General features: G+C 41.9%; 1 protein-coding gene across 4 annotated transcripts in view; it reads left to right on the top strand.

The window, feature by feature from the left end:
* SUFU (SUFU negative regulator of hedgehog signaling) overlaps positions 1–24,431 on the top strand; it is a 158,050-nt gene extending 133,619 nt beyond the window's left edge. For 2 of the 4 annotated variants that reach the window (XM_061636155.1, XM_061636154.1), the window contains exons 11-12: positions 6,105–6,173; positions 13,701–14,737. In XM_061636155.1, the coding sequence (XP_061492139.1) occupies positions 6,105–6,173; positions 13,701–13,790 (159 nt within the window). In that variant the 3' untranslated portion in view covers positions 13,791–14,737. Of the gene's footprint in view, positions 1–933; positions 991–6,104; positions 6,174–13,700; positions 14,738–24,302 lie in introns of those variants that run through there. The other 2 variants (XR_009764028.1, XM_061636156.1) reach the window with 2 other exon arrangements.
* Positions 24,432–26,415: the final 1,984 nt, after the last annotated feature.

The raw sequence follows: 26,415 nt of genomic DNA, 5'->3' as shown, positions 1-26,415 counted from the left end.
AGAGACAGTTAAACCATGTTTATGTTTTCTAGGGACCAGCGTAGGTTTGATCCTGCAGTACATCTCTTGTCCAGTTGAAGGTTGAATGACTCTGTCTGCACCATCCCATTTTTAGCAAGCGAAGGAACATTAATCTCTCTCACGTTTGCCAGCTTTTGTTCCATTAAATTTCTTGGCTGCTCTGTGTATGTCCATTAGCAGTGAAGGACTCCAGCCTGCTACTTCACACAATAGACCACCATTCTTCATGAAAAGTAGATCCATGTGTGAGGAATGGTGGCAGCCTGCACTGGAAAATGGCAAACCAGAGCTTGTTCTCACCAGCAGATATGCCTGAGAGGAGAAGACCTGTGGTTTGGTGCGTGAAGTAGAAAGGTGCAGTCCTTCCTCCCACTGCTGGAGGGAAGGAGGCAGTGTTCTTGAAAATTTCTGTCCAGACTTGAGTAGGTACATTGCAGGGAAGTGAAAACAAAGGGTCTCATGGCATCTTCGATTTAAATTAGCATACGTTTTTATGAACTTGAGTCCACTGTGTTATCCTCATTTGGCAGGTATATACATGGGTACAGAGAGAGGAGAGAGAAGAATGAAGCCAAATGGCCATGAAAAGTACATAAAATTGTCACAGACTATAAACCTTAGGATAAATAAAAGAACCATTCAAAACAACAGTAATTGGTAATAATACAATTATCCTAGTTTTGCTATGGTTAACATATGTAGTAAACGGGAAACTATTGTCTCTGTTCAAGCCCAGAATTGGACTTCTTGATTAAATTCAATAATTTCATGCTGGATCCTCCTTTTAAAATTCCTTTGGGGAATGGCAACTTTCAGGTCAGCAACTATGCTCAAGAATGTTGAAATGTACTCCCACTGGTTTCTGTTTTCATTTCTATCATCTGATTTGCAAACATTTACTCTTTTGCATAGAGACTGACCTCTATGAAGAAGGACATTGCTGGCAGGTGACAAAGGAGTACAAGCAGGTGAATGAGTCCCTAATGTTAGGTTTTGTAATAGTGTTGTAAACTTCGTCCTCATAAACACTCAGACATGTGGGTTTGTTGTGGGGTCTGTGTCCAGATAAAACCACTGAAAGGGCCTCTCAAGCAGATCTCAGGCCATGGACAGGACAATATCAGGAGAGGCACTCCTTCAGGAAGCCAGGTTCCAAGCTGTTCAGGGCTTTAGATGTCAGAAACAAAACCTTGAATTGGCGAGTAGCTGTCTGTAAGCAAAGACAAGCCTACTACTCACGGCCTGTGGGCTGTAGATTCTTGACAATATGTTGGCATGGTTTGTGAGCTGTACATGACAAGAAGTGATGTTCTGGTAGTTTTTCCCCTTTTGGGACTCTCCTTTAGTAGGCTATTCCTGAGTGCCAGTCTCACCTTGTTGATCCTGCTCTTTCACTTCATTTGGTGAGTATTATAGTAAGAAATGTCTGATGTAAATCCTTAAGGTGCAAGTTCCTGTCCGACAAGCTGGAACAAATGCAATTGTCTTAATAAGGCTTGGCTACAGACAATGGATCTTATGGTATCTATTGGGTAGAAGTTAGAATTATATAGATATGTGCAGTGGTCAGTGGGGTTCTGCTATGAGGTGGTAATATTGTATCCAGAAAGTATACTGGCTGCTTCAACTTCTCCAAGCCCAGGTTGATGAAGAGGTGACTGTTGCTGAAGTACCTAGCGGACTTTCTCAAGGGCTTCTGCCCCTAGATCCACATAATGATGTAATCTAGGCATCAGAGCAGAGGGCTTTGTGGACAGGAGCTGAGAAAGCATTGTTTTTAGTCAGTTGTATGTTGGTGTACTGTGGAGCTATGAGAGTACCTATAGCAGTGTCATTGACCTAGTGAGTATTTCTTTAATGAGGTTCCTTTCTTCCCAGGAAAAAAGCTAGAAACAGAACTTTTATGAGATTGACTATTAGAATGAGATGTAGTTTGCCCTAGCTGTTTCCAGGATACATCTGGGGGGGTCGGAGACAACTGGTGCAGACAACCCTAATTCCTCCGTAGTGCTTTTCATGGACAGAGAACATCTCTTATTGCCCAGCCAAGTTTATCCTGTTAACATCAGCTTTTTACAGTCATTAATAGAATGTTATTTTAAGGGATTCATTATTCAGACGCTTGGAGTTATCTTTGCTCCCTCAGAACCTCCAGTGTCCTTTAGCCTTCCTTTAGTTACTTTCTTCAACTGATGAGACAGAGGTTTTGTTTTGGGCATGCCACTCATACTTTTGCTTCCTTTTTAAATTCCTTAGAACAGGGGCTCCCAAACTATAGTCCCTGGACCATCAGTGGTCTGCAAGCTTAATTCAGGTGGTCCACAGCATGTCTGTGAAGAACATAGTTTGAATTCTATAGAATAAAATACAATATAAGAAATAAAAGAAGCAGTCAAAATACAGTTAAAAATGTGAAAAGCGTCTAACACGGGGCATTACAATTACTACTACAGGCAGATAAGTGAAGCAATAAAAATAGAATTAAAAATCATACAGCGTCTAACACAGTGCATTACAATTACTAAATAAATCATTAAATAAGACCCTCGGGAATTTTCACATGGTCTGTGAGGAAAAAAGTTTGGGATACATTGGCTTAGAAAGTATATTTCAGCTTTCAGCTTTTGTCATTGCATAGTATATATAGCAAGTAGTCATTGTAAACAAGAATTGTGGATTGAATTTTTTTTTAAAGCACTCTTGGTCAGTAAAAGAGTTATTCACATTCCTTACTGCTGATCCTGTACCATGAGGAAATTGCCTCAAAATACAAACATGTCTTCTCCATAAGCTTAAAAATCATTTCCAGCCTCTCTCATGTTTCTTCATGTATTAGGAAGATTCATTCAGGAAATCTGTCCTTGATACCTTCTTCCTTCATATTAACTTTTTGGAAATGGTGAATAAATGGTTGGGAAAAGAAGCTGAGTGGCTAGTGCTGAAAGTGGATTTTTAAGCTTCCAAGTAATGTGAAATATGAACTCTTCTAAGCACCACTGACTTTGCAGATATGTTTAAGATACACATTGGGAACATGAGATTGCCATCCCATCAGTGTGTATCCACACACTGGGCACATAGTGACATAGTGCAGAACACAACCATAACTGAATACAGAAGAACATAAGACCTTCCAATGTGAATAAAGAGTCTTGCTGATGCTGAGGCTTGCTGTAAGAAAGGCTGTCTTTTTCAAATGGAAGTTTTGCCTCATGAACTCAGTAGTGACCGGTGGGGCTCCATTGCACTCCCGACTTCCCAAAGTTCATTACTGCAGACTGGGGGGGAGGAGTGAGGCACAGGGAGCTTGTTGCAGTGCAGCCAATCCAGCATTCCTGCTGCCCTGTGCCAAGCTCCCTGCACCTCACCCCTCTGCTGGTCTGCAGCAGCCACCCATGGTGTTGGGAAGCTGGGAGAACAACAGAGCTCCATCACCTGCTACTGCATGAACCTCAGGGTTCTTTTAAGAGTTTTAATAAGCAAGTAGACAGAGACCATCCAAAAGGCAATATAAACTTCCCAAAAGCTTTTGACAAGATCCCTCACCACTGGTTAAAGAATAGGAAACTGAGGACAGGAGTAAGCAGACATTGCAATGGAAGGTGGAAAATAGTGAGGTGCCCCAGGTTATTGGAACTAGTGCCATTTATTCATAAATGATCTGGAGTCAGTTAGTAGTGAAGTGATCCAAGTTTGCAGGTGATACTAAATTATTTGAGATGGTGAAACCACAATAGACAGCAGAGCTTCTTCAAACTAGGTGAATGGGTAGCAAAATGGAAAAAAATAGACATTAGAAATGACTGTAAAGACTGTAAATTATGCACATTGAGGCAAAACCTCCTAGCTTCACTTCTTGCAGTTACAAACCAGAAGAAAGATGTTAAGAAGTTGTGGTGCACACACCCACATCTAGCATACTGTGTATTCTCACGTTTTCATCTTGGAAAGGGCACTGTGGGTCTGGAGAAAGAGTAGAAAATGGTATCTAAACTAATCAAAGGATTGGAACATCTTACCTATAAAGAAATGATAACGCATTTGAGACTTTTTAGTTTAGAAAAAAGGCAACCAATGGGAACATGATTAGGAAAACTATGTATGATGTGAAGAAAGTGGATACAGAAATCACAGACACCTAATGAAATTGATTGGCAGTAGACTTACCATAGATAATACTTCATACAGCGCGTGCTTAATGGAATTCAGTGCTATAAGATGTGGTGATGGTAATAGGCTTAGATGGCTTTAAAATTAGAGTGACACATTTATGGAGGATGGGTATATCACTGGGTTTTGGTCATGATAGCCAAGCAGAACCTCTTAAGTTCAGAGGCAGTATTTCTCTGAATATCCATAGCTGAGGTGCAAACAGCATGGGACAGCTGTTTTCATGCCCTGCTGTGAGCTTCCCTGAAGCATATTTGTAGCTACTGAAAATGCCTTATCGAGATATGTTTGGCTTAATTTCAGGGAGCCTTGATTTGTGAAAGTTCACCACTTGCTTGGGAGCATGCTGCTCATGAAAATCCTAGCATCATTTGCTAAAGGTGAAGCACACATGTGAGGTGTGTGTATGTGTGTTTTGAAACAGTCTCCATGCAAAGGCAGAACTGTGTCCCAGCAAGAGAAACCAGTTACAGCAGGCTGGTGGGGTGGAAACTGTTTGCACAATGCTGCTAAGTCTGTGGAAGTGTTGTGGCATTTCAAAAGCCCCATAGCAAATGTCATCTGATACTCTAGGGGTTGATTGCTGTTTCAATGTAGCTGAACATTTCCTTGGGAGGAAAGATCCTTTGGATGAGAGTTCTAAATGTAGGGAAAACAATTTAACTTGGGGTCTGTGTATCACAGATTTTCCTATCATTGCCTTACAGGAATTTCTTTCATAGGGATTTCAATAAACGACTACTCTCTGCTTCCATTTTCTTCATAGTGTCTTGTTGATAGGAGCTCCTAAATATTTTATTTATTTATTATTTGATTTATATCCTGCCCTTCCACCCAGCATGAGCCCAGGGCGACAAACAGAAGCACTAAAAACACTTTAAAACATAAAAACAGACCTTAAAATACATTAAAACAAAACTTTAAAAACATTTTTTAAAAACCTTTAAAAACATCTTTTAAAAAGGGTTTAAAACCTTATTAAAAAAATATTAACAAGCAATTCTAACACAGACACAGACTTCTCAAAAGATGGTGCTCAATTCAAGTTGAACATTTTTTCAAACAGGACCTATTTGTCCAATTTTAACTTCTAAGCTTCTAAATCCCAGAAGAAATTAAATGAGGTGCTTTAAACTATGACACCCTGCGATGTTGATTTGCTGCAGATGTCACCATTAATATCACGCACATCAAATGTATATGATTTCTAGTGTAATGTGATGCCATCACTGCGCAAGCAGTGCTGAATTGAAGGAGTACTGCAAAAAAGGTATGGTTGCTAATAGCTAACATACAGTTTCATTAAAAGGCCTTGCAATAGGAATGCTTGAGGAATGAAGATACGGGCCTAAATGCCCTTGTGTATTTTTTTTATCTGTCCCTTACAAAAGAAACCTGATTTGAGCTAGGGGCAGGTATAGACACATTTTTGCCTCTGAACCTCTATCAGCGCTGGATTATGTCTTGGTGTTTCAGGCATGGTTTGACAAAGAACTTTTATGAAGGTTAGATTGTTTGTCCTATTTGGTAGAAAATGTGTTTTCAGGCAAATAGTAGCTCCTCTTCCTACTATCAATTTATTGAAACCCAAGGCTAGCTTTTGGTGTTTCAGACAAAAACACCTCCTTTCTCGTATTATCTGCCTTTTCAGATAATGTGATCTCTCTTCACGATGCGTAGCTTTTCTTCTTTGAATCAAAGCTTTCCATTTTGACTCGGGAAGATAACTGATGATACAACTATATTCCCTAATAATTGCAACATTTTGTAGGTACTAGGGGAGGAAACAAACCGACCTCCATGCTGTATGAAGAACAGTACAATTTCTCCTCTGTACACTAAGGAGGAGTATGTTGCTTGGCAATTAGGTGAACCTTGAAGCGTAAAAGAATAAAACTGCTCTCTGTTTGCAGATCCTGCTGACTGAAGAGTTTGTGGAAAGAATGCTGGAAGACCTAGAAGATCTGAATTCTTCAGAGGAAGTAAGTTTGCTTAACTCTAATAACCAAGGGACTCTTTCCATATTCAGCTAATTGATTCGCTTAGGTTGATGGTTTGATGGTCTGGATTCATGGCTATAAATTCAGGGCTCAGGTTTTCTTTGCTGTTATCAACCATTCCTTGGGAACCCTTCATGTGGGTAGCGTGGCCACCCCAGGAGCATGTGGCCAGAGCAACTGGGGTTGGCAAAGACTGAGTGTTCTATTTTAGAACATCTGTGCTAGCCATCCCCATGGCAGCTGCTGATGTATTCATTGACATCTAATAGGGTTGCTATTCCTAATATCCTACTGAATGTAGACATTGATTTTGACTACCTATAATTATATATTCAGTAGCTTTTAATTGAAGTAAAGTTGCTTACTCAGCGTAGCCCTGCACTGTGGTAAGTGTGTTTATATGATCCCTCTACAGGACTGCTAATAGTTTTTATCTTCCTTGACATTCACCCCTGCCATGAAAATAAATTAATCCTCATTCATAGAATAGTAGAGTTGGAAGGGGCCTATAAGGCCAACCCCCTGCTCAATGCAGGAATCCAAATCAAAGCATTCCCGACAGGTGGCTGTCCAGCTACCTCTTGAATGCCTCCAGTGTCAGAGAGACCACTACCTCCCTAGGTAATTAGTTCCATTGTTGTATGGCTCTAACAGTTAGGAAGTTTTTCCTGATGTTCAGCCGAAATCTGGCTTCCTGCAACTTGAGTCCATTATTCCATGTCCTGCACTCTGGGCTGATCAAGAAGAGATCCCGGCCCTCCTCTGTGTGATAACCTTTCATGTAGTTGAAGAGTGCTATCATATCTCCCCTCAGTCTTCTCTTCTCCAGGCTAAACATGCCCAGTTCTTTCAGTCTCTCCTCATAGGGCTTTGCTTCCAGTCCCCTGATCATCCTTGTTGCCCTCCTCTAACCCTGTTCTAGTTTGTCTGCATCCTTCTTGAAGTACGGAGACCAGAACTGGATGCAGTATTCAATATGAGGCCTAACCAGTGCTGAATAGAGGGGAACTAATACTTCAAGTGATTTGGAAACTATACTTCTGTTAATGCAGTCTAATATAGCATTTGCCTTTTTTGCAGCCACATTGCACTGTAGGCTTATATTCAGCTTGTGATCAACAAAATTCCAAGATCCTTCTCACATATCTTATTGCTGAGTCAAGTATCCCCCATCTTATAACTGTGCATTTGGTTTCTTTTTCCTAAGTGTAGAACTTTGCATTTATCCCTGTTGAATTTCATTCTGTTGTTTTCAGCCGGATGCTCCAGACTATCAAGGTCCCTTTGAATTTTGTTTCTGTCTTCCACGGTATTAGCTGTGCCCCCTAATTTTGTATCATCTGCAAATTTGATAAGCATGCTCTGTACCTCCTTATCCAAGTCGTTAATAAAAATGTTGTAAAAGCACCGCTCCGATAGCCACGTCCAACGCATCCGTCTCCACCACAAAAGGGCATGCAGGGTTCGCATGTTGCATTATGGGTTCAGAGGCGAACTGAACCTTCAGCTCCTCAAAGGCTGCTTGCGTGGCGTCAGTCCAGTGAAAGGAACCTGAACCCTTCAGGCAGTCTGTGAGGGGCGTAGTCTTGTCAGAGTAATTAGCGATGAACCGATGGTAGTAGTTGGCAAACCCCAGAAACCGCTGAAGATCCTTCTTCATTTTGGAGGGCTGCCATGGGAGAACGCAGTGGACCTTGCCCAGGTCCATCTGCACTCCGGTGGGAGAAATGCGGTACCCCAAAAAGTCCAACGTGTTTAAGTCAAAGCCACACTTCTCCAGGTGGGCATAGAGATGATGTTCCCTGAGACATTGTAGCACTGCCCACACGTGTTCATCATGTTCAGCTGGGGAGTCCAAATAGAAGAGTATATCATCCAAATACATGATCACGAACTGGTCCAAATAATCCCTGAATATGTCATTCATAAAGCTCTGGAAGACCCCGGGGCTATTGGATAGACCTAACGGCATGACAAAGTACTCAAACTGTCCATAAGTGTCTTGAAGGCTGTCTTCCACTCATCCTCCTTCTTGATTCGTACCAGAGTGTAAGCTCCCCTAAAATCCAGCTTGGTATAAATCTTGGCCGACCATAGTCGCTCCAGCATCTCCGTGATGAGCGGCAGGGGGTAGCTGTTGGGAATGGTGATCTTGTTCAACTCTCGGTAATCATTACGTGGGTGTAGCTTCCCGCTCTTCTTCTTAACGAACAGGCCAGATACTGGGATGGTCGAATGAAGTCCCTCTTGAGATTAGTTTCCATCTCCTGGTCTAAGATGTGAAACATGTTAGTATAAGTCCCCACGGAGCCCTTCCCCTGTTTCAAGGTTCCTAGCTGACAGGCAGCCATCTGTGTACGCTGAGGGCCACGAAACATCTTGTCATGGCTGCGACGAAGGCGGTATATTGACTCAAGACTAGGTCGTTTCCCACCAGAAACAGGGTAGCCCACTTGGCTGGCTGCTTCCCCTTCCAAGAGGCTAATGATAAACACCACCTTCACATCATCATTCGGAACCTCGGCTTGTTGTACGTGTATGTACAGTTCACACTGGGCAAGGAATGTGGCGAACTGGTCACTCTGGCCACCATAGTGAGGAGGTAGTGCCACTGGTGCCTTGACTCGGACGCGTGGCGCGGCCACTGGTGCCACGCCTCCTTGGGCAATCAAGGCTCAAAGGCTTTGATTCTTGAGTTGGAGATTCTGGGTTTCTGCACGGGGATTCTGTACTTCGGCATACAAGGCTTCAACAGCTCTGTGAAGCCCCCCTTCGGCAGCACCGCTAACCTCCATAGTTTCAGTCATGGGAGCGTCGGTGAAGGGAGGTGGTGGCTGAGTCAAGTTGTCCTGTCCAGAGTCCGAGACACTAGACAGAGGCGAGGTTTGGTTTAATTCTCATTTTATTAATGTGATGGTTACATCCAAAGCAGCGCACTTCATAAACCTGTCTACTCTGACTCACTACTTTCCCTAACTAGTCTACCTAATCAGTCTGCAGCGTGTGAGGAGAGTTGAATCAGCACTAGAACCTAGGTGGGCACCTGCTTAAGTAGGGAAGGTCTTCACACGTAAACGATGGCTCCTCTGAAATCCCTCCCTCTGAAAGTCCCTTTTTTTGCGCTGTCGCTCATGGGGTGAGGGGGGGCGAGTGAGCCTCCGATGGCCCATCTGACAGTGGGGCTTTGCTAGGTGATGACGTGACCTCAGGGAGCGGGAAGCTGGTTGGCAGGGAAGCATTTGAAGTGCCGGGTGTGGATTCCTGCATGGGTGGGGTGAAGGGTCGCTTCCTAATGGCTCAGATGGGGAGCTCACACTCGGGGTGGGACCTGCCTCGATGGGGGTGCTGGCCAAGGAAGTCTGCGGGCTGGCAGAGTCTCTCCCTCCTTCAACGCCCCCAGAGACCTCGTCCTCATATGACTCCTCTCCCTGATCTAACTCCCCTTGCACCTGGGGCGCAACAGTAGCCCAGACTTAAGTGCCTGCTCTCTCGAGGGCTTGGAAGATGACTTGACTCTCTTTCGTACTCCACCAGAGGCTCATCCACTGGCACTTGGACTGACACCCAATCTGAGGGCCCCACAAGAAGATATTGTGAAGGAAGGCCTCGGTAAATGCCCTCTCAGGATCTTCAGGGTTGGCAGTGGGGGACCCTGCCCATTCTCCCAAGTCTTTGGTCAATGGGAAGTATGGTTTGTCCCACAATGAGTTGGTGTCTGGCTCTAGGTCAGGGCTGGGATAACACCTATTTCAGGCCCTGCACAGTTCTCTGGAATCTTAAAATTATGCAGGGAGCTTTTGCAGACTTCTTACTCAGAGTAAATATAGATTTCAAGGACATTTTGAGGAACAGTCAACAAAATGGAGGTGCTTTTGGACAGCAAGAAAAAATAAAATACAGCTGAGATTCTTTCATTTCACCTCTAACACATAATCCAGTCAATGTGAATGAAATTAAAGCCCTTCATTATTACTCCACATTCTCCTTGGGCTGCCCCTCTGATTTTTCTCTGTCTTAAGATCATCCTCAAAAGTTTTTGGTGGAGAACAAAAGTTTTAAATTACTGTTTGGGCTTTTTTCATACTGAGCCTCAATATGCTATTTCTCTAGATTTTCTGTTGAGGAATAGCCATCATCTACTAGTTCTCTCTGTTGGCAATTGGTTTCCGATGTGCCCAGGATATCTCTGCTCAGTTTAGAAACCAAGCTCTTGAGCTTTCCCATCTTAGTTTGGAAGTTTCTTTTAACATTAACATATAAACATACATTTCAACTCGCTCCAAATGACCTTTTTAGTGCAATTTCTCCTATGACTCTTTGGTCTTCACCAGCTACCATTTTTCTCCTTACACTCATTGCCAAAGACTCTGTCCTCCCCTTTATCTGAGAAATATTTGCACCATTATCCTTAAGGGATAAATCATCCCAAACTTCATGATCCTCACGGCCTATTGGCTTACGCTGGGAAGTAAAGTTTAAAAGCTGCTCTGTGACCTTTTTATGTTAAGTACCAGCTATCATTACATTTCATTTCAAGTGGAACCTGTCTCTTTTGTACAGGCTCAGCTTGTCCCAAAACATTCCCTAACTTCTAGCAAATAACTGCTCTGAGATGCTTTTGCTTTATGGTATGATATAAATTTGCTAAATAAATAATCTAAACCAATGGTTCCCAACCTTTATGAGTACGAGACCCCCTTTGTAAGCTCAAAAAATTTCATGACCCTAATTGTAACTTTAGTCTCTGTTAATTGAAAAAATGGTGCATGGCAAAATCACATCTCCAAATATCCCTTTCCATAAAAAGCTCCCTGCAGACAGGGAGGTGTTGCTTTCTTTTCTTAATGCAAAGGTCCAGTCAAATTGGGTTCCCCCTCCACCTCGACAGTCTGAAGATGTACAGTCCTGTCTACCAACACTAGTGGGTTACAGTGTTGGACTAAGATCCAGGTTCAAATCCTCACCCAGCCATGAAGTCCACTGGGTGACCTTCGTCTCTCAGTCTCTCAGCCTGCCCTATCTTACAGGGTTGGTGTAAAGATAAAATGGAAAAGGAGGGGGAACCATGTGCACCACCTTGAGCAGCTTGGAGGAAAAGTGGGATATAAATGCAATAATAACTAAGTAAGTAAATAAATAAACAAATTTCAGCTGCAGTATGTGGGCCTCAGCCAACCTGCTGAGTTTTTTAAAAAATCATCATCATCAAGAAGAAGCAATATGGTAGTGGTGGGGATGCTAGATTGTGAAGATAAAACAGTGGATAGATTGGGGAGGGGGGTTAGTACTTCTAGGCCTTGGGATGATCATCAGAACTGATAAGTTGGTTAGTATGCGCTTGGGGAATGAGAGTGGAGTAGAAGACAGATCAGCGCATGCACACATACAAACACACCTGCCCCTCCTGCAAGCATCTGCAGGCATGCATGCATTTGGGAACATGGGAGGGGGGAAACCTTCAACTGCTGCAGCATCTTGGAGAGAGAGGTTGGGGAAGTGGAATGTAGGTGGAAGAAAGGCATTGGCACACACACTTAGCCTCAGAGATGGGAGGTGAGCAAGTCCTGAGCTTCCTCACTGCTCCTTGGCTCCGTCTGGGTTGAAGGTGAAATCTGTGCGGCCTTGCAAGTAAGAATAATTTTTAAGAGGAGATGGCAGTGAATCAGGAGCCAAGAAAGGCAGACTGGCTGGCTGCCAGGAAGGAAGGGGGAAAGCAGCCTTTCCTTGCAGCCTTGTTTCTTTTTGCTTCATGAGAAGCCCTCTCCTCTCATTCTGAGTAAGGGCATCAGCAGCAGCGACAGTGTGAGGAGACTGGAGTTGGGACAGTAATCCCCTATTCTTCCTGGTAGCACCTCTCTCAGCCTCCTTTGGCATCTGCCATGTGTGTGGCATAGGCTGATGCCTACCCTTGGCGTGCCTGAAAGACACTGTGGCGCTTCAGTCCTCCCTTCTTGTTTGGAGCAAGGGGGTGTCATCTGCGGCAGCAGTGAGTGCAGACAGCTTCCAGGGAGTGAAGACCTTTTTTAAAAAATTAATAATTCATTTTTGTACTGTTCGCGGGCCCCTCTGGATTACTTTGCACCTCCCCTGGGGGACATGGACCCCAGGTTGGGGACCACTGATCTAAACCCTTCTTCCTCACACCACTCTCTCATCCATGTACTAAGACCCTGCAGTCTATGTGGAAAAGAGAGCATTTCTGTAACTGCTACCTTGGAGGGCCTAGACTGAATATCAGCCTCTGGTTGAAATGGACGAGGAAGAGTACTGCCTTTAAGGGTGGAGGGAAGAGAGTGACCCACTTTTGCTGCCAGACTGTCCTTCATGTTCTTGAATGGACAGATGGGCTTGTGTTCAAGGTGCAGAGCTGGCCAGGAAGGAATCTCCCCCAAATTGTTTTTTTTTTAAGTGTTTTTAAATTTGTATATTTGTTTTTAATGTTTTTAATTGTTGTAAACCGCCCAGAGAGCTTCGGCTATGGGGCGGTATACAAATGTAATAAATAATAATAATAATACTGAGCAACTTAACTTCTCACCTAGGAACATTCCTCAGCCAATGTGCACAATGGTCATTGACTTTTCTGCTGCGCTATCTTGTGGTCTATCTATTATGCAATTCCACAACCTCCTCACTAGGCCGACACCACACCCATCTCTTCCCACAACTTTCTAATCTACTATTACTAGCTGCCCCATCCCTATAAATAATCAGTTAATAACCCAAGAAATAGGAATTGTCTATGGAAATGTTTCCCTGTTTCTCGGTATAACTTCTGCCCCAAGGCTTCGTTCTCCATAATAACGAATGATTGGCATTGGGTGATACCCTTCTACGTGTCCCTGAAGATCTCATCTACATCTCCCCCTCTCTCAGCTTTTCAAAGTTAGCCACCTTGGCTTCAGGGGAATGAATTTGTTCTCAAAGAATCAGGAACTTATTGTACCATTGCATATTGATACGTTGTATCCATTAAGCTCATAGACGTATATGGGGTACTTGGAGTCGGTGCAAAACACCACATCGTCCCTATATCCCTGCTACCTTTCTGTACTGTTTTTGTTGTGTATGTGTGTGGTGTTAACCTTGTGAGGGTTATTGGGATTTCCCTTCTCTGGTGTCCTTCCATGGATGCTTTATTAGTTTTTTCCCCAGCTACTTGATTGCTACTTGATTTCTGTGCATGTTGCAGTATCCTGAAGTCTTGTACACATGATTCAGCAAGCAAGAAAACCTCTGAATTCACTCAATTAAAAAAAAATTGAGATGGCCCAGTGAGGTAAAAGAAAGCAAAGTATGACAGAGATGTACAAGTGAGTGGTGGGAATAGGAAAAATACTTGGCTATGTAATCTTCTGTCTCAAATGAAATTTTGGGAAAAGATTTCCTTATTTACCTGTTAGCTGGAAACTTTGGCCCCTATTATCTCTTAATAGTATTCATTTTGTTTGCTTTGTGTATCATGCATCATACTAAGGTATATTAACTAATAACTTCTTTGCCTTTTAGTTCAAACTTCCAAAGGAATATAGTTGGCCTGAAAAGAAACTGAAAGTCTCCATCTTGCCTGATGCTGTATTTGACAACCCACTCCATTAAAGCCAACTGACACCCGCAAGCAACAACTTACTGCCCAGTGACTCATGGGATAATTTAATGCAGTAAAAGCTCTTCCTGCAAGTAAGAGATGTTGCTGCATAACCACTGCAAACAGCGGAGGGGTTACTCAACAGCAATTCAGCCAGAACTAAACTGTCCCAGTACCTGGCTTTCTCCTCTTCCGGCATGGCAGAACTTTGAATCCCCTGCATATGAATGAATGCGAGAGTGAAACAAAGAGAGAGAAGTATTTAACAATGAATACTAGTTGTAAGAATTCCTTTTCCTAATTTTAAGTGTCTCCAGAAGTCCCTGCAACCCTTAGCGTAGGGTTTTAATCACACATTTTTCAGGTGTACTCATACAATCCATTTGATGCATTTTCTGTAACTCCAAATTCTTCTGTTAGTTAAGCTTCTCCTGGCCAGAATTCTTTGAGCATGATTTATTGCTACTCCAGAGAGAGCATGGTGTTTATATTTTAAACATGCATATACACACACTCTCTAACTAAGAAAATACTGATCAGCCTTGATGTCACACGAAGGACTGAGTTGGCAGGGGAATCATGGTCCCATTGGCTAAACTGTAGTGGTGTTACAGAGGGCTAGCCTACCAGCCCAGATAACTAAGTATTTAAGCTGTCATCTTAGAATCTGGATTCTGAAGCCTATAAGCATTCTATTTAAAACTCAGTTGAGTTGCCCTAGGGAAGAGATATTGCTTGGGTTCTATTTAGGAAAAATATTGGCAAAAAAGTTCTGTGAAACCCAAGCTTATGTATATTTACTCAGAAGGAAACCCAACAGTGTTCACTGGGGATTTACTGCCAGGTAAATGTATTGGATTGTAGCATTAAGCACCTTTCCAAATGTGTTTTGGGCAATAGGTCAAAAATCAATCCAGGTATCTTCAATAATAAACATAACTTACCTTTTTCATAGTCACCAGTTTGAAGGGGCAAGTCAATAGGCAAGTTGATTTCTTAGGTTTTTCGCCTTGGACTAAGCAATGAGTAACTTTGGTGGTTATTTTCTTTCTTTATTCAGCCAGCTGTGCTGTGTTAAAAATCCTGATACCTCATCCCTCCTGACAATTTTTATAGATTTCTGCCAGATCTTCCTATCTCAGATTGCAGAGAAATAAGAAAGGGTTCATGAGTTAAAGAGATGCCAGTTGTCTTGCCTCCAAATTGGCTTAACAAGCAAAGCTTTCCACAGATCATTTATTTCTTCTGAAGTCATATTTTCACTTTCCATTCACATAATTTGGGAAAGCCTTCTGTTTGTTAGAATGGATACTGAGTCATACCATTCCAGCATATTTTGAAAATTCTGCTTCATGTACTCCTGCATACCACCAGCATTAATTTTCACAGTTATGGCCTGATTTTGCTACACTAGACTTCTAAAGAGCCTGCTGGATCAGGCCAATGGCCCATCTAGTCCAGGTTCTTGTACTCACGATGGCCAACCAGATGCCTGTGGGAAACCTGCAAGCAGACCTGAGAGCAGGAGCACTTTCCAGTCCTGCGGTTTCCAGCAATTGATATTTCTAAGATTTTGACATTGTGCCTATAGGCATCTGGACTAATTTCCTAGGAGTATCACCCCAGCTCACCACCAAAAATGAAATTGTGCACTGCTAAAACAGAAATCTCTAACCTGAGACTTAACTTCTGATTAAGAAATTTGTGAAAGGAAACATTTTGGTTCTTCTCTCCTCCCCCTCCCCTCAAAGAGGAAGAAAGTCAATTTCAACTAGGCAAGTGTTCAACATATCATGATCTCTTGTTATGTAAACTTAGATCTTTCTTTAGAAATTTTGTCATGGGTATTAAACCTTCAGAAATTGCTCAGAATTGGGATACATCTATGTACACCCAAGGGAACAAGGAAGGGCCTAGATCAAGTGTAGGTAGAGTATGTACTAGGGACATGAAGTAGTCCACAAGAAACTGTTTTATACTGCCCATAGGCTCCCTGACAGAATCCTAGGACTCACACCTTTCACTTTAAGAAAGACATGAAATGGCATGGCATGCTAGTCTGTTCTGATATTTAGGGATTACAAGGGGAAAAAGGCATAGGGCGTCACTAACTTAGCTTATAGTGTTTTGGAAGCTTAGGCTGTTGTGCTGTCAAGAGCACAATCCAAGCATATTTGCTAATGTAAGCAGCGCTGACTAACAATTTTTGCAAAATTGACTAGGCATAGAACGTTGCAAAGTTGAACCAGGCCAAGCCATAGAGTGCTGTAGTAGAAGCAGGGAGTTGTTGCTTGTGAGAAACATTTTTTGGCATTCATTTGGTGTACTGTCACTCAGAAGTTACTGTCGGATACCTTGGACTTTTCCTTGCAAAAGCCATCCTCATTAGGCCTAGCTTTCACAAACAGCAGCTGGAATGGTAGAGCTATTTCTTGACTGTTTTGCTTACGATTGAAATGGAGACTTGTGTGATTGAATGCTCTTGTGCAGGAAAAAGAAAAATCCCAACCTAGAAAACTAGCATATCAGGGAGAAGACTATGGTAGAAAACTTCTCCTTGACATCTAATTTCCTATGTGCAGAGAAATTTTTGGATGGAGGAGAATTCGATCATGTGAGGCCTTAGAAGTGATTTCTAAAGTCTAAACTGCCTAGCTTATCTACAGATTATCTTGGAAGTCTTGTGTTCCATAATTACCATAGTGAGGCTTTGCCTGACTATACGTTCCCATTCATTTCTACGGTTGACCCTTCTGCCTAGTTGCTCTATGAATGGAGTAAAGAGCTGCAGAGTTTCTTATTTGAGGAATGAAAGAAGCCATGGAAGAAAAGGCAAAATTCCTCTGAAATGCTGAACTGGAATTGAAAAACCCACGTAGGTTTATTAGAAAGGATCTTTGAGATGGAGACTAGGCAGTGGCCTTCCGTGGCTTACCATAGTTTGCAACAAAGGTCACACTGAGGTTACATTTTTTCATAACCTTTTAAATGTTTTGTTCTGCATGAGCATTCTTTTAGCGTAGTTAAAATGACTGCCTCATATAGCTTCCAGAGAGAGTATTCAGATTTCCTGTCTGCCTGAAACTATCCACAAATTACTGTCCTGGCAAATCAAAGGTAAAGTGCCCTGATGTTTAATCAGTAACAGTTTATGGTAGTTACTGCTGGAGGCTCTTCTTATTGGCTTCCCAGAGGACTTAAGGGAATAGGGTGTGGTCGTTCCAGCTTACTATATATCTCAAACTTTTCATGGGCAAACACACTGTGGTCAATTATGCCCCCCCCCCAAAGACAAGGCAGAAAGAGTTTGCTTTGTACTCTTGCTCTACTCTTGCTAGTTACAAAAGTGGCTTACAGGAAACTGGAGCCTTGGCTGCTCTTCAGTTGGTTTGCACCTGCTGCTTAATCCCTCCAGCACCTGGAGCTGTAAACACCCTTGCTGAGTGGCTGCAACAATTATTAACTTTCAGTGCAGCTGTTGCACCCAGTCACGTGCCAGGACAGCACTAACCTGGCTATCGGTCCAAATGGTAACAAAGGGGCCATTCCAGAGGGTTTGCTATCTTTAAATATGAAGCCGTGAGAAAGTGAGCATAATATAGAAGGGCTACAGAAGTTTGCATGAGGGAGAAGTTTGTCAGGTAGAGCACAAGCTATAAGTAAAAGTAGGTATTTCTACTGCACGAAAAGGTCCATCCCCGCTTCTGTGTCTCTCTGCTCTCCCTATGGCAGTTGTAGATATTAAAACAGGAGCCATTTCACTGTTCAAAGAACACTCATTGCTATGTTCATGTGTCAGGTTAAACCATAGTTAATATTTAACTGTGGCTTAACGTGAATGAGCAGCGTGTGGGTACACACTGCTCAAAAGTTCCCACTTCGCTCCTCCCCAGCTCCTGATTGTGCCACACTAGGAGCAACATACTACAAGCCTTTTCTTGTCATGTTGTCCACACCCCAACTTGTGGTTTGTTTAAATGATTGTTTAAATGTATAGTCCTACAAGCAGCACAAAAAAAGATGGACAGCCCGCCAGAAGTGTGGTGATGGGGCTAGGAAACTACTAGAGAGTATGTGTGAGACTAGAAGAACAAAGGACAAGGAAAGCTGAGTTTGCTCCGAGTGGGGATGAGGGTGGGGATGCTGGCTCCTGTTTTAATGTGCATATGTACGCACCCTCAGACTATACACTGCCTTGGTGGTTTTTATCTGATGTGTAAATCTGAACTTGGTCTCTCCACTAAGTCAGATGGTTGGTTGGACGGAGATGCTCTATATGCACACTGCAAACCAGCATGCTTTGCACGGCACCCTAATCATCCACTTAGTTTTGCAAAGCTGTAAGTGTAAGGCACCTCTGTGGGATGAAAGCCTGGGTTTCTTATTTTCATTCCTGCCCGTGGAATCCATTGGTGCCGTAGGGATTCTCCATCATCTCATCATACTCTATTGTTCCAACAGGAGGGAGAAAACCATAAACAGTTTTAAAGAAAAAACTTTTACACATGATCCATGTGCATAAAAGCAAGGGAAGTAAGGGTGAGAGACCAAATGTATTGGCAGAACTGTTATTAATGGCTTGAAGAAGAAAAAAGTGTTAAGTGTTTAATGTCTCTCTCCACCGCTACCACCATTGTAATTTATGGGAACAGAAATGATACCTTCATATTCTAACAGTCCTATTTTACTGTAGAGTTTCCTTTCTCATCTTTAGTTGATTTGTCTCTTTTGAAACCTCCTTTGCTGAGCCTCCAAAATGTCAAACAGAAAATGAGCCCGTAGCTGATGTGAGCTTCAAAAGGATCCCTAGGCAGACCTGCCTCTCGGGCAATTAACTTGTGGGCATTATGCACTTTGCCACTTTTTCAATTCATACACAGCTCTTTTTTCCTCAGATTGCTTACGGACCATAAAGTCATAAGAAGTGGTACTTTAGCTTTGTAGTATCATTCCAAGGCTGCCATAAAGGTGTGCCTTTCCTATTTTCTGTCAGCCAGCTAATAAAAAGGTTGGATAAGTATTCTGAAAAAACCTTCTCCATCTATCTGCTTTTTGAGTCACTGTTGAAATTTTGAAGTCTTTGATAGCAGAATGACATAATGAATGTCAGCATGTGAGGTAAAGTTCAGAAAACGCATTTGTTTGAAAGCACAAACAGGAATCTGCTTGCCAGCAGGTTGTTCTGGTTTTGCAAACACTTCTCTTACTTCTGTCGCTGCCCCCCCCCCGACGTTTCCCTTTGCTTGTTTCCTAGTGAGGGTGGAAATCAACATGGGTGTTTTTTCTTTCCCCCCCCATAGCAAAGGTCTGCATTCATCATTGCTCTTCTACATAATAGAGGGAGGGTAGGATAATAGTTTGGGCCTTGTTGACAATAGTGTAGGTTAGTGTATACCCAGCAGTAAGTGAGGATGGCCAGTGCCAGCCCTGGTTAATATTCTGGAGAAACACAGGAGTGTGCAATTGTCTTACAGGGCTCTGTTTGGCTCAGGTTTAAGCTGAGTGCCCCTTTCACCAGTTTTCCTTTCATCACTGAACAGAATCTCAATTCTGTATAAAGACTTCACCTACCTTAGGGAAAGAGAAACCTATTAAAGTGATAAAACCAGTGAGTTAATTCAAAAGATCCTGTGCTCTGATTGCTGATGAATTACACAGTCTGCGGCCTAGCTTTTCTGAAGCTGCAGTTTACAATTTAAGGAGGATCAATCTGCCATTGTGGTAGAAAGCTCCTGAAAGCCATGGGTTCCATGGCCCAGCCTCCTCCTTAGGGCCATTCCAAATGTTGGACCCTGTGTGGAGAGTTTGGGAGTATAGCATTGGTTTTCAGTTCTGAAACAACAGAATGTCACTGCTGCTAAATACAGCAAATGAGCCTTTTACAGGAAAAAAATGAAGTAATGTCGCATTCCAAATGGAAGAAGTTTCTTTCACCTTACTTTCTTGAAACTGTTTTATCTCTGTAGGACTCAGAGTTCATTCTTCAAGCAATTTGGATTTTTTACATGATAGAGCTCTAGTTACTATGTATATTCTATATTTTGGGTGGCTATAGTGCTAGAAAATGGTGAGCAAAATGAGTGGTTTTACTTTTGGAGAACCTAATCCTTAGACCTGCTCAATTTTTAACTCTTGACTGCTGAGGCTGCTTTAACAAGCTTCAGCTGAGGTGAACCTTTTTGTGGTTCATCTGTGGTGCGTGTGTGTGTGTGTGTGTGGCATGTGTGTGTTCTACAAAAATCTTCAGGACGTTGCAGAAGCTGTTTGAAAATGGCTTGCCATTCCTGCAGTGAAATTCTCAGTACTTTGTAGTATGCCTTTTTTCTACCAAAAAGCAATGGAAACCTAAACTAGCAGAGGTTTTAAAAATATTTTATATTAGTTTCTAATGTATATTCTTACCTTATCACAGTGCTGGTGTGCATTCACCTGCACAAAACTACTTTTTGTAATATTTTTGTGATCACAAAGCTTTGTTTCCCTCCTGTGTATTCAAAGTGCATTAAACTTGTTTGCATAGTTTTGTCTTGTGTGCATTTATTGAGTGATTGCAAAACTGATAAATGAGGCTTTATTCTCTAACTTTTGTTTAACTTTCTCGTTCCAGCCGTTCTTTACAAGCTGCAGCCAGGTTAGGGGACCCTTTGTGTGCACACAAACATAAGAGCCTGGGCCCCAGCATTTGCTTATCAACAGTCGTCTGATGTGGTCTGTTTCCTTTTGCACAATGTGATCTGCCTCAGGAAGAGGCTTGTATTGACTAATAATTTTTGTAGCACTTATTTTGAAGTGTTAGGTGCTTTTACAATCTTCTATAGCTTTTATTCTCACAACCACATTCTTATGTAAGTTGCTATTTACTTTTTTTAGTGTACTTTATTTGGATGGGGTGGATATACAGCAACTACTATGGTCCAGTGAATGGAGTTCTGTACTCTGATCTGGGAGTCCTGTGTTCATACCACACTTCTATAAGCCCCTAGTATCCCATCGGTAAAATAATAGTGACTTTCACATCCCCATGTGCAGTAGTGGCCACTTGTACTGTTATTACAATAGAGACTGATAGTTACTTGCTCACGGTCAATCATTTGTGCAGTAGGTTGAATCCTAAAACAATGGCTTATGGATAACTATTCCAGCTTTTAATTCCTGTAACAGCCTTTTTGTCTGTGCAAGAAAGGACAAAGAGAATGAAGATGATTAATGTGACATTTGTAAGACCACACTTCCTTGTAAACACTTGCTCTTCATTAAGGTAAAAACAGGAAACCTCTAACCTTCACTATGTTACAAAAAAGTGCCTTATTTGTATACACAAACTTTGTGTTCATTTTAACATCCAAAGAGGGCACCTTCCTTAGAGATTGGAATTACTCACTGAGGCTTAGCCAAAACACCTTGTTGTGGAAGGAGCCTGACTCCCACAGATAGGCTTCCTTTGTTCAACCCACAGTAAGTATTTCTGTTGGGAACAGTTACTTCTATTATACTAGACAGTGAAGAACAAGTGAAGTGGGTGTGTACAACATGATGAAATACATTCAGGTGTGTTAGGGAGAAGACAATATTCCTGTACAGCTCTCATTTCCATAGTAAATCATGGAGGTGAACATGAACTATGCTGTGGCACGCTTCAGACAGATCCATGCCCCAACTGTATAGATCCCTCAGTCTATTGTATCTTGCCCCCATAGGAATGTTATGGCACCTCATTGCAACTTCTCTCTCACTCTATTGTGTCATCTACACCTGCTTTGGTTCTTGCTGCAGGGGAACAATGTGCCTTGTATGCCTAGTGGGGTGTCATTCTGAGGACCAATGGATGCTTATTCTGTTTGCATTTCAGTGTTACACAAAAAGAAAGAAAAAAGTCCCAAAATGCTGAGAGAAAATTTATTGGTTGGAAAAGTCCAAAGTGTTTCTGCCTCTGATTTAATGGGCCTTCATAAGGGGATAAAATTGTTTGTAGAGATTTTAGCAATTTTGCTATAGAGATCTCTAAAAAAATTATCCCCTGAAAAAGGCCCAATATATCAGAGGCCAAAACATGTCGAGCTTTTCCAACCAATAAATTTTCTCTCAACATTTTGGGATTTTTTCTTTGTCTTTGTGGTTCTTTGGATGCTGACCTTTATTTTCTGCATTTCAGTATTGCCAAATTAATGTTTTTCCAAGGAATTGCAAATAAAACTTTTTTGTCAGCCAACTCTAGTTACATTACCAGTCTGAATTCTGATTCTATGAATTGCAGCCATGTGGATTTGACAACTTTGACATAAGCATGCATAAATACTTGGGGATGGTGGGTTGTTGTGTTTTTTGTAGCCACATTACAAGCTACAACAAGTGGCACCTATGTGTTATGGTCTGCTAAAAGGACCATAGCCTCTTTTAAGAGGTGGGATGTTCCACCTCTGTGAGATTATCTATATGTCAATCTATCTAATCTAATCCATCTAATCTTTTTATTTTTTATACTGGTTTTAACTTTTTATTGATTGTAAGTCGCTTTGGGTTCACTTTTGTGAAGAAAAGCGACTAACAAATTTAATTAAATATAAATAAAAGATGACTGACAAGACTGAGCAACACTGTGTTTTTGTGTTGACATGGAATTGATAGCAGTCATCTTGATTCACATGTGTGGGTTTTCAGTGTTTTGATGTTTGCTGCCCTGAGATCCTTCTGGGGAAAGGGTGGAATATTGAATAAATAAATAAATATGCATGGAACTTCATGCAGGGATTTGTTGATTTGACAGGGAAATAGGCTACGTTTTGAGACTCTGTTGATTTGTTACCGCTGTTGTTACCCATGTTTGGGTTTTGTTGTTTGATATTACCTGAGAAAATAATAATGTTCTTAAGAAAAGGGATGGGGAAAGGAGCGTGAACTTTGATTTGACAGCATGCAGTTCAACTCTCATTTTAGTCAGGAATTCACTGGGTGCCTATAGGCCAGAGGTGGACAACCTGTGGCCCTCCAGATAATGCTAGACTACAACTCCCATCCTTGATCCTTGGCTATACCGGCTGAGTCTAATGGGCGTTGGGAGTCCAACAACATCTGGACGGCCACATGTTCCTTGCCCATTCTTTAGGCAAAGCCCTGAATCAGGGTTGACACTCTACCCTAAAAGCCTATTCCTTATTCTCCTTCATCCCATTCATTCCCCAAATCCTTTCTAAAAATTCCCAATGTATATGAATGCTTCATTTATATTAAACTTTGGGAATGGTGCATAATACATAGATACTTGTAGAGTTGCTTTGCTGTTAAACCAAATTCTGTGACCGGAATACATTTCGGTGTGAAATTGGAATTTATTTTTGTGCTGAATGCATGGGGGGAATTTTCATGTTTGATAAAAGATTAGACCTTGCCTGACACACAAGATAAATAATAGGTGGATACACATTAGGGTGTATCTGCAGTGTAGAGGTGGAATAAAATAACAGCAAGAACAGGGCAGTGATTTACTCAGCCATTTAAAGAGAGTTCTATGCTCGCTACCCTCAGGCAATGCGCATCTGGCCTGTGTCATGCAGTTAATATTTCAAGTACTTTGAGGTTGGGCTGAATGCTAAATATTCACTGAAGCTGGAGGAGGCCTGTGGCAGTTTCTTGTGTCTGGCAGCATACAGACAACTATGAGTTAGCACTTGCAGACCAGCCAACATTTACCTCTTTGGGCAGCAGTCAACTAATATTGGGGCTGACATTGTTTCCCTACCACTTTTGAATATTTTCTACGATCTCAGAGTGAGTTCTCCTTATGACTGTTCTAAATTGCTGCAAAACATTGTTATTGCTACTGATGTTTCTTGACTTTGTTGTTAAATTCAGATATACTTTGCAACAGCTGAGCTGCTAGATCTGCTTTTTCTTGCTAGGAGGTTGGCTCTAAAGCAACTCAGACGAGGAAAAAATAACGTAATGCACTCCTAGGCATTGCTCCTAGCAGCAATGGGAGCACCAAACAATGAAGCCTCTAAAAGGGGGAGGGAGCTATTCCATATGGTAGCCGCTGGCCTGTCATCAAGGCTGATCCTGCTAGTCTTTCTGGTCCAGTAGTGACAGGATGTGTCAGACTTCTGTAAAACATGCATCTGGAAGTGCCCTCAGGCTAACTGATCAGCCTTAAGATAGGACAAGATATGAAGCAGATTGGTATTTTAACTTTGAAGATGCATTGGGGAACATGTGCTGAGAACCATGAATGCTAATATTAAAATACCTGATCTCTCAAGTCTATTGGTGGTGTTGTCTGCAAGAGCTAAGGAAAAAAGCAGGGAGGGGCTTCTGTGCCACAGATGCAGTTGTCTAGAGTGTGCACGCCGTCTTGAGTGTGTCTCCTTAAGAGCCAACACATTCCTCCTTGCAGAGATTATACTTTTTCAACCTTTTAAAAAGTCAAAGTTTTTTCCTGCATTGTTGACATGCATTATTGATTATTCAATTTATTACAAGTAGGGGAGACTAAACTCTGTTCAATGAGCCAAATCCTTCTTTTTGTGCAGTGCAAAGGCCGGACCAGTCTATAAAGTTCTGGCTCTCACAGCCTGGAGGATAATTGGATACTGCTCCTGAACTGCCTGCATTTCTTGCCATCTGCTCCGGTAGCCTGCCCCAAGTCTTCATATCCTTTTCTCCTTCCTATTTTCCTCAATTTTGTTTTAAATTTAAATTACTTGAAAACCCAGATCTTGGATGCAAATATACTATGCAAAATAAATATGCTAATGTGCACAATTTGGATTTCATTACTTTTTGTTTTGATACACAATTTCCATCACACTCTGATTATGGTAATTACATGTGAATTGGACCTAGTTTTCTGATGTCTTACAAGCATATCCCCGAGATTCTGTTTTTTACATAGTTTTTCCTTGTCATCAATTATACCAAGTCAAAAATAATGGTTTTTTCACGCAGTTCAAAAAAACACCGTTGGACTATAAATGGACAAAGTATTGAGCAGGTTAAGAAGTTTAGGTATCTGGGAATACTCTTCTGCTCTTCACTTTCATGGGCTGCTCATAGTCGGGCTGCAGTTTTATCTGCCTATAACACCTCTAAAGCAATTATCCGTTTCTTTTATTCTAGGGGTGGCCAGTATATCCCAGCGGCTCTCCAGATCTTTAAGATCAAAATTCTCCCCCAACTTTTATATGGGATACCCATTTGGGTTACGAGTTTCACCCCCAAGGTTGAGGCAGTGGCATCATATTTTTTACGCACTTTATTTGGTCTGCCTCGTTGTGCATCCCCAGCTGGGCTCCAACTTGAGGTCGGTTTTACATCATTGGAATGTACAGCTTGGCTTTGGGCTTTTAATTATTGGGTCAAAGTGGCCTATGCTGGACCCTCCCTAGGCTTTCTAAATTTATCATGGAAGGATTCTTTTGTAAGTTCCTGGTCTAGTATTTACCATGAAAGGATAAATCGTATGGGTTTCTCACTGGAAACATTGTCTACTTGGGATCTAGAAGTAGCAAAGTGGAATATATCACAGCGCCTTAAGGATATTGACTCTCAGTACCTAAGAGCTAGTGCATGTACTTCCTGTTCACCTCTTTCTTTTGATTTGAACCTCCCGTTTTTAAAACATGCAGGGTATCTTGAAAATTTGAGAATTCCCCATTACCGTTTTCTATTTTCTAGAGCCAGATTCAACTGTCTCCCCTCTGCAATGACAGAGGGCCGTTTCCGAGGAATTCCTCCAGAGCTGCGGCTGTGTCCCTGCTCTCAGGGAGAGGCTGAAACAATTGCACACATATTGTTTGTATGCACTTATTATTTGGAATTACGCTCCAGGCTTATATCTCCAATTTTTAAGGCCTTCCCTGGTTGCTCACATAAGAAGCTTCTCCAATTACTAATGTCTGATAATGATAAGATTATAACTAAAACAGTGGCCAAGTTCCTTTTTATAGCTCAAATCATACGGAAAAGGCAGCTTTTATTACTTCGGACTGTAAATTAGGAATCTCCTATTTTAAAAGTTTTAAATTTGTCTGTACTGTTGATGTCCATTTGTATTTCAGGTCTATGACCGCAAATGTTTTAATAAATAGAAGCTTCGCTTCACATCGTTTTTATTTATTATTACATTTATTTCCTGCCCTTCCTCCCAAAAGGAACCTGGGGGTGGGCTTTTTAGAAGAGTATTTCTAGCCCTCATGTTTTCTGCAACGTTTGGTTACACAACAAGCTATGTCTGATGAATGTGCTGCATATAGGTTTTTAAGGGCTGGCACAGTAGTGTAGTGGCAAATTCAGAAGTGCTTTGATAATCACAGCCACACCCCTCCCACCCTTTTTGCTGCTGGGTTGAGAATGAGATCCTTGTTAATGCCTTCTTCCACAATAATAGATGTCTCTAGGAGCCAATCAGCATGACAAGGGAGAGTGTTAGCTACTGAAAAGAGTCTTCTCAGTGGCTGGCTCATCCCCTTCACTCTGATTGGCTCCAATCAACAGAAAAGGACAAGGAAGCATGTTAGGAAATTTTTCAGTGGCTAACACACTCCTCTTTCATGCTTATTGGCTTGTAGGATGCTAGAGTCATAGGGATCCTGCTGCGTCCCTGCTTCCAAAAAAGTAAGGAGTCTAAGACCCCCTGAGACGCTG

Source organism: Rhineura floridana, chromosome 7, assembly GCF_030035675.1.
Source record: "Rhineura floridana isolate rRhiFlo1 chromosome 7, rRhiFlo1.hap2, whole genome shotgun sequence".
Lineage (NCBI taxonomy): Eukaryota > Metazoa > Chordata > Lepidosauria > Squamata > Rhineuridae > Rhineura > Rhineura floridana.
The sequence above is the reverse complement of the archived record's forward strand: the minus strand, read 5'-3'. Positions and strand labels throughout refer to the sequence as shown.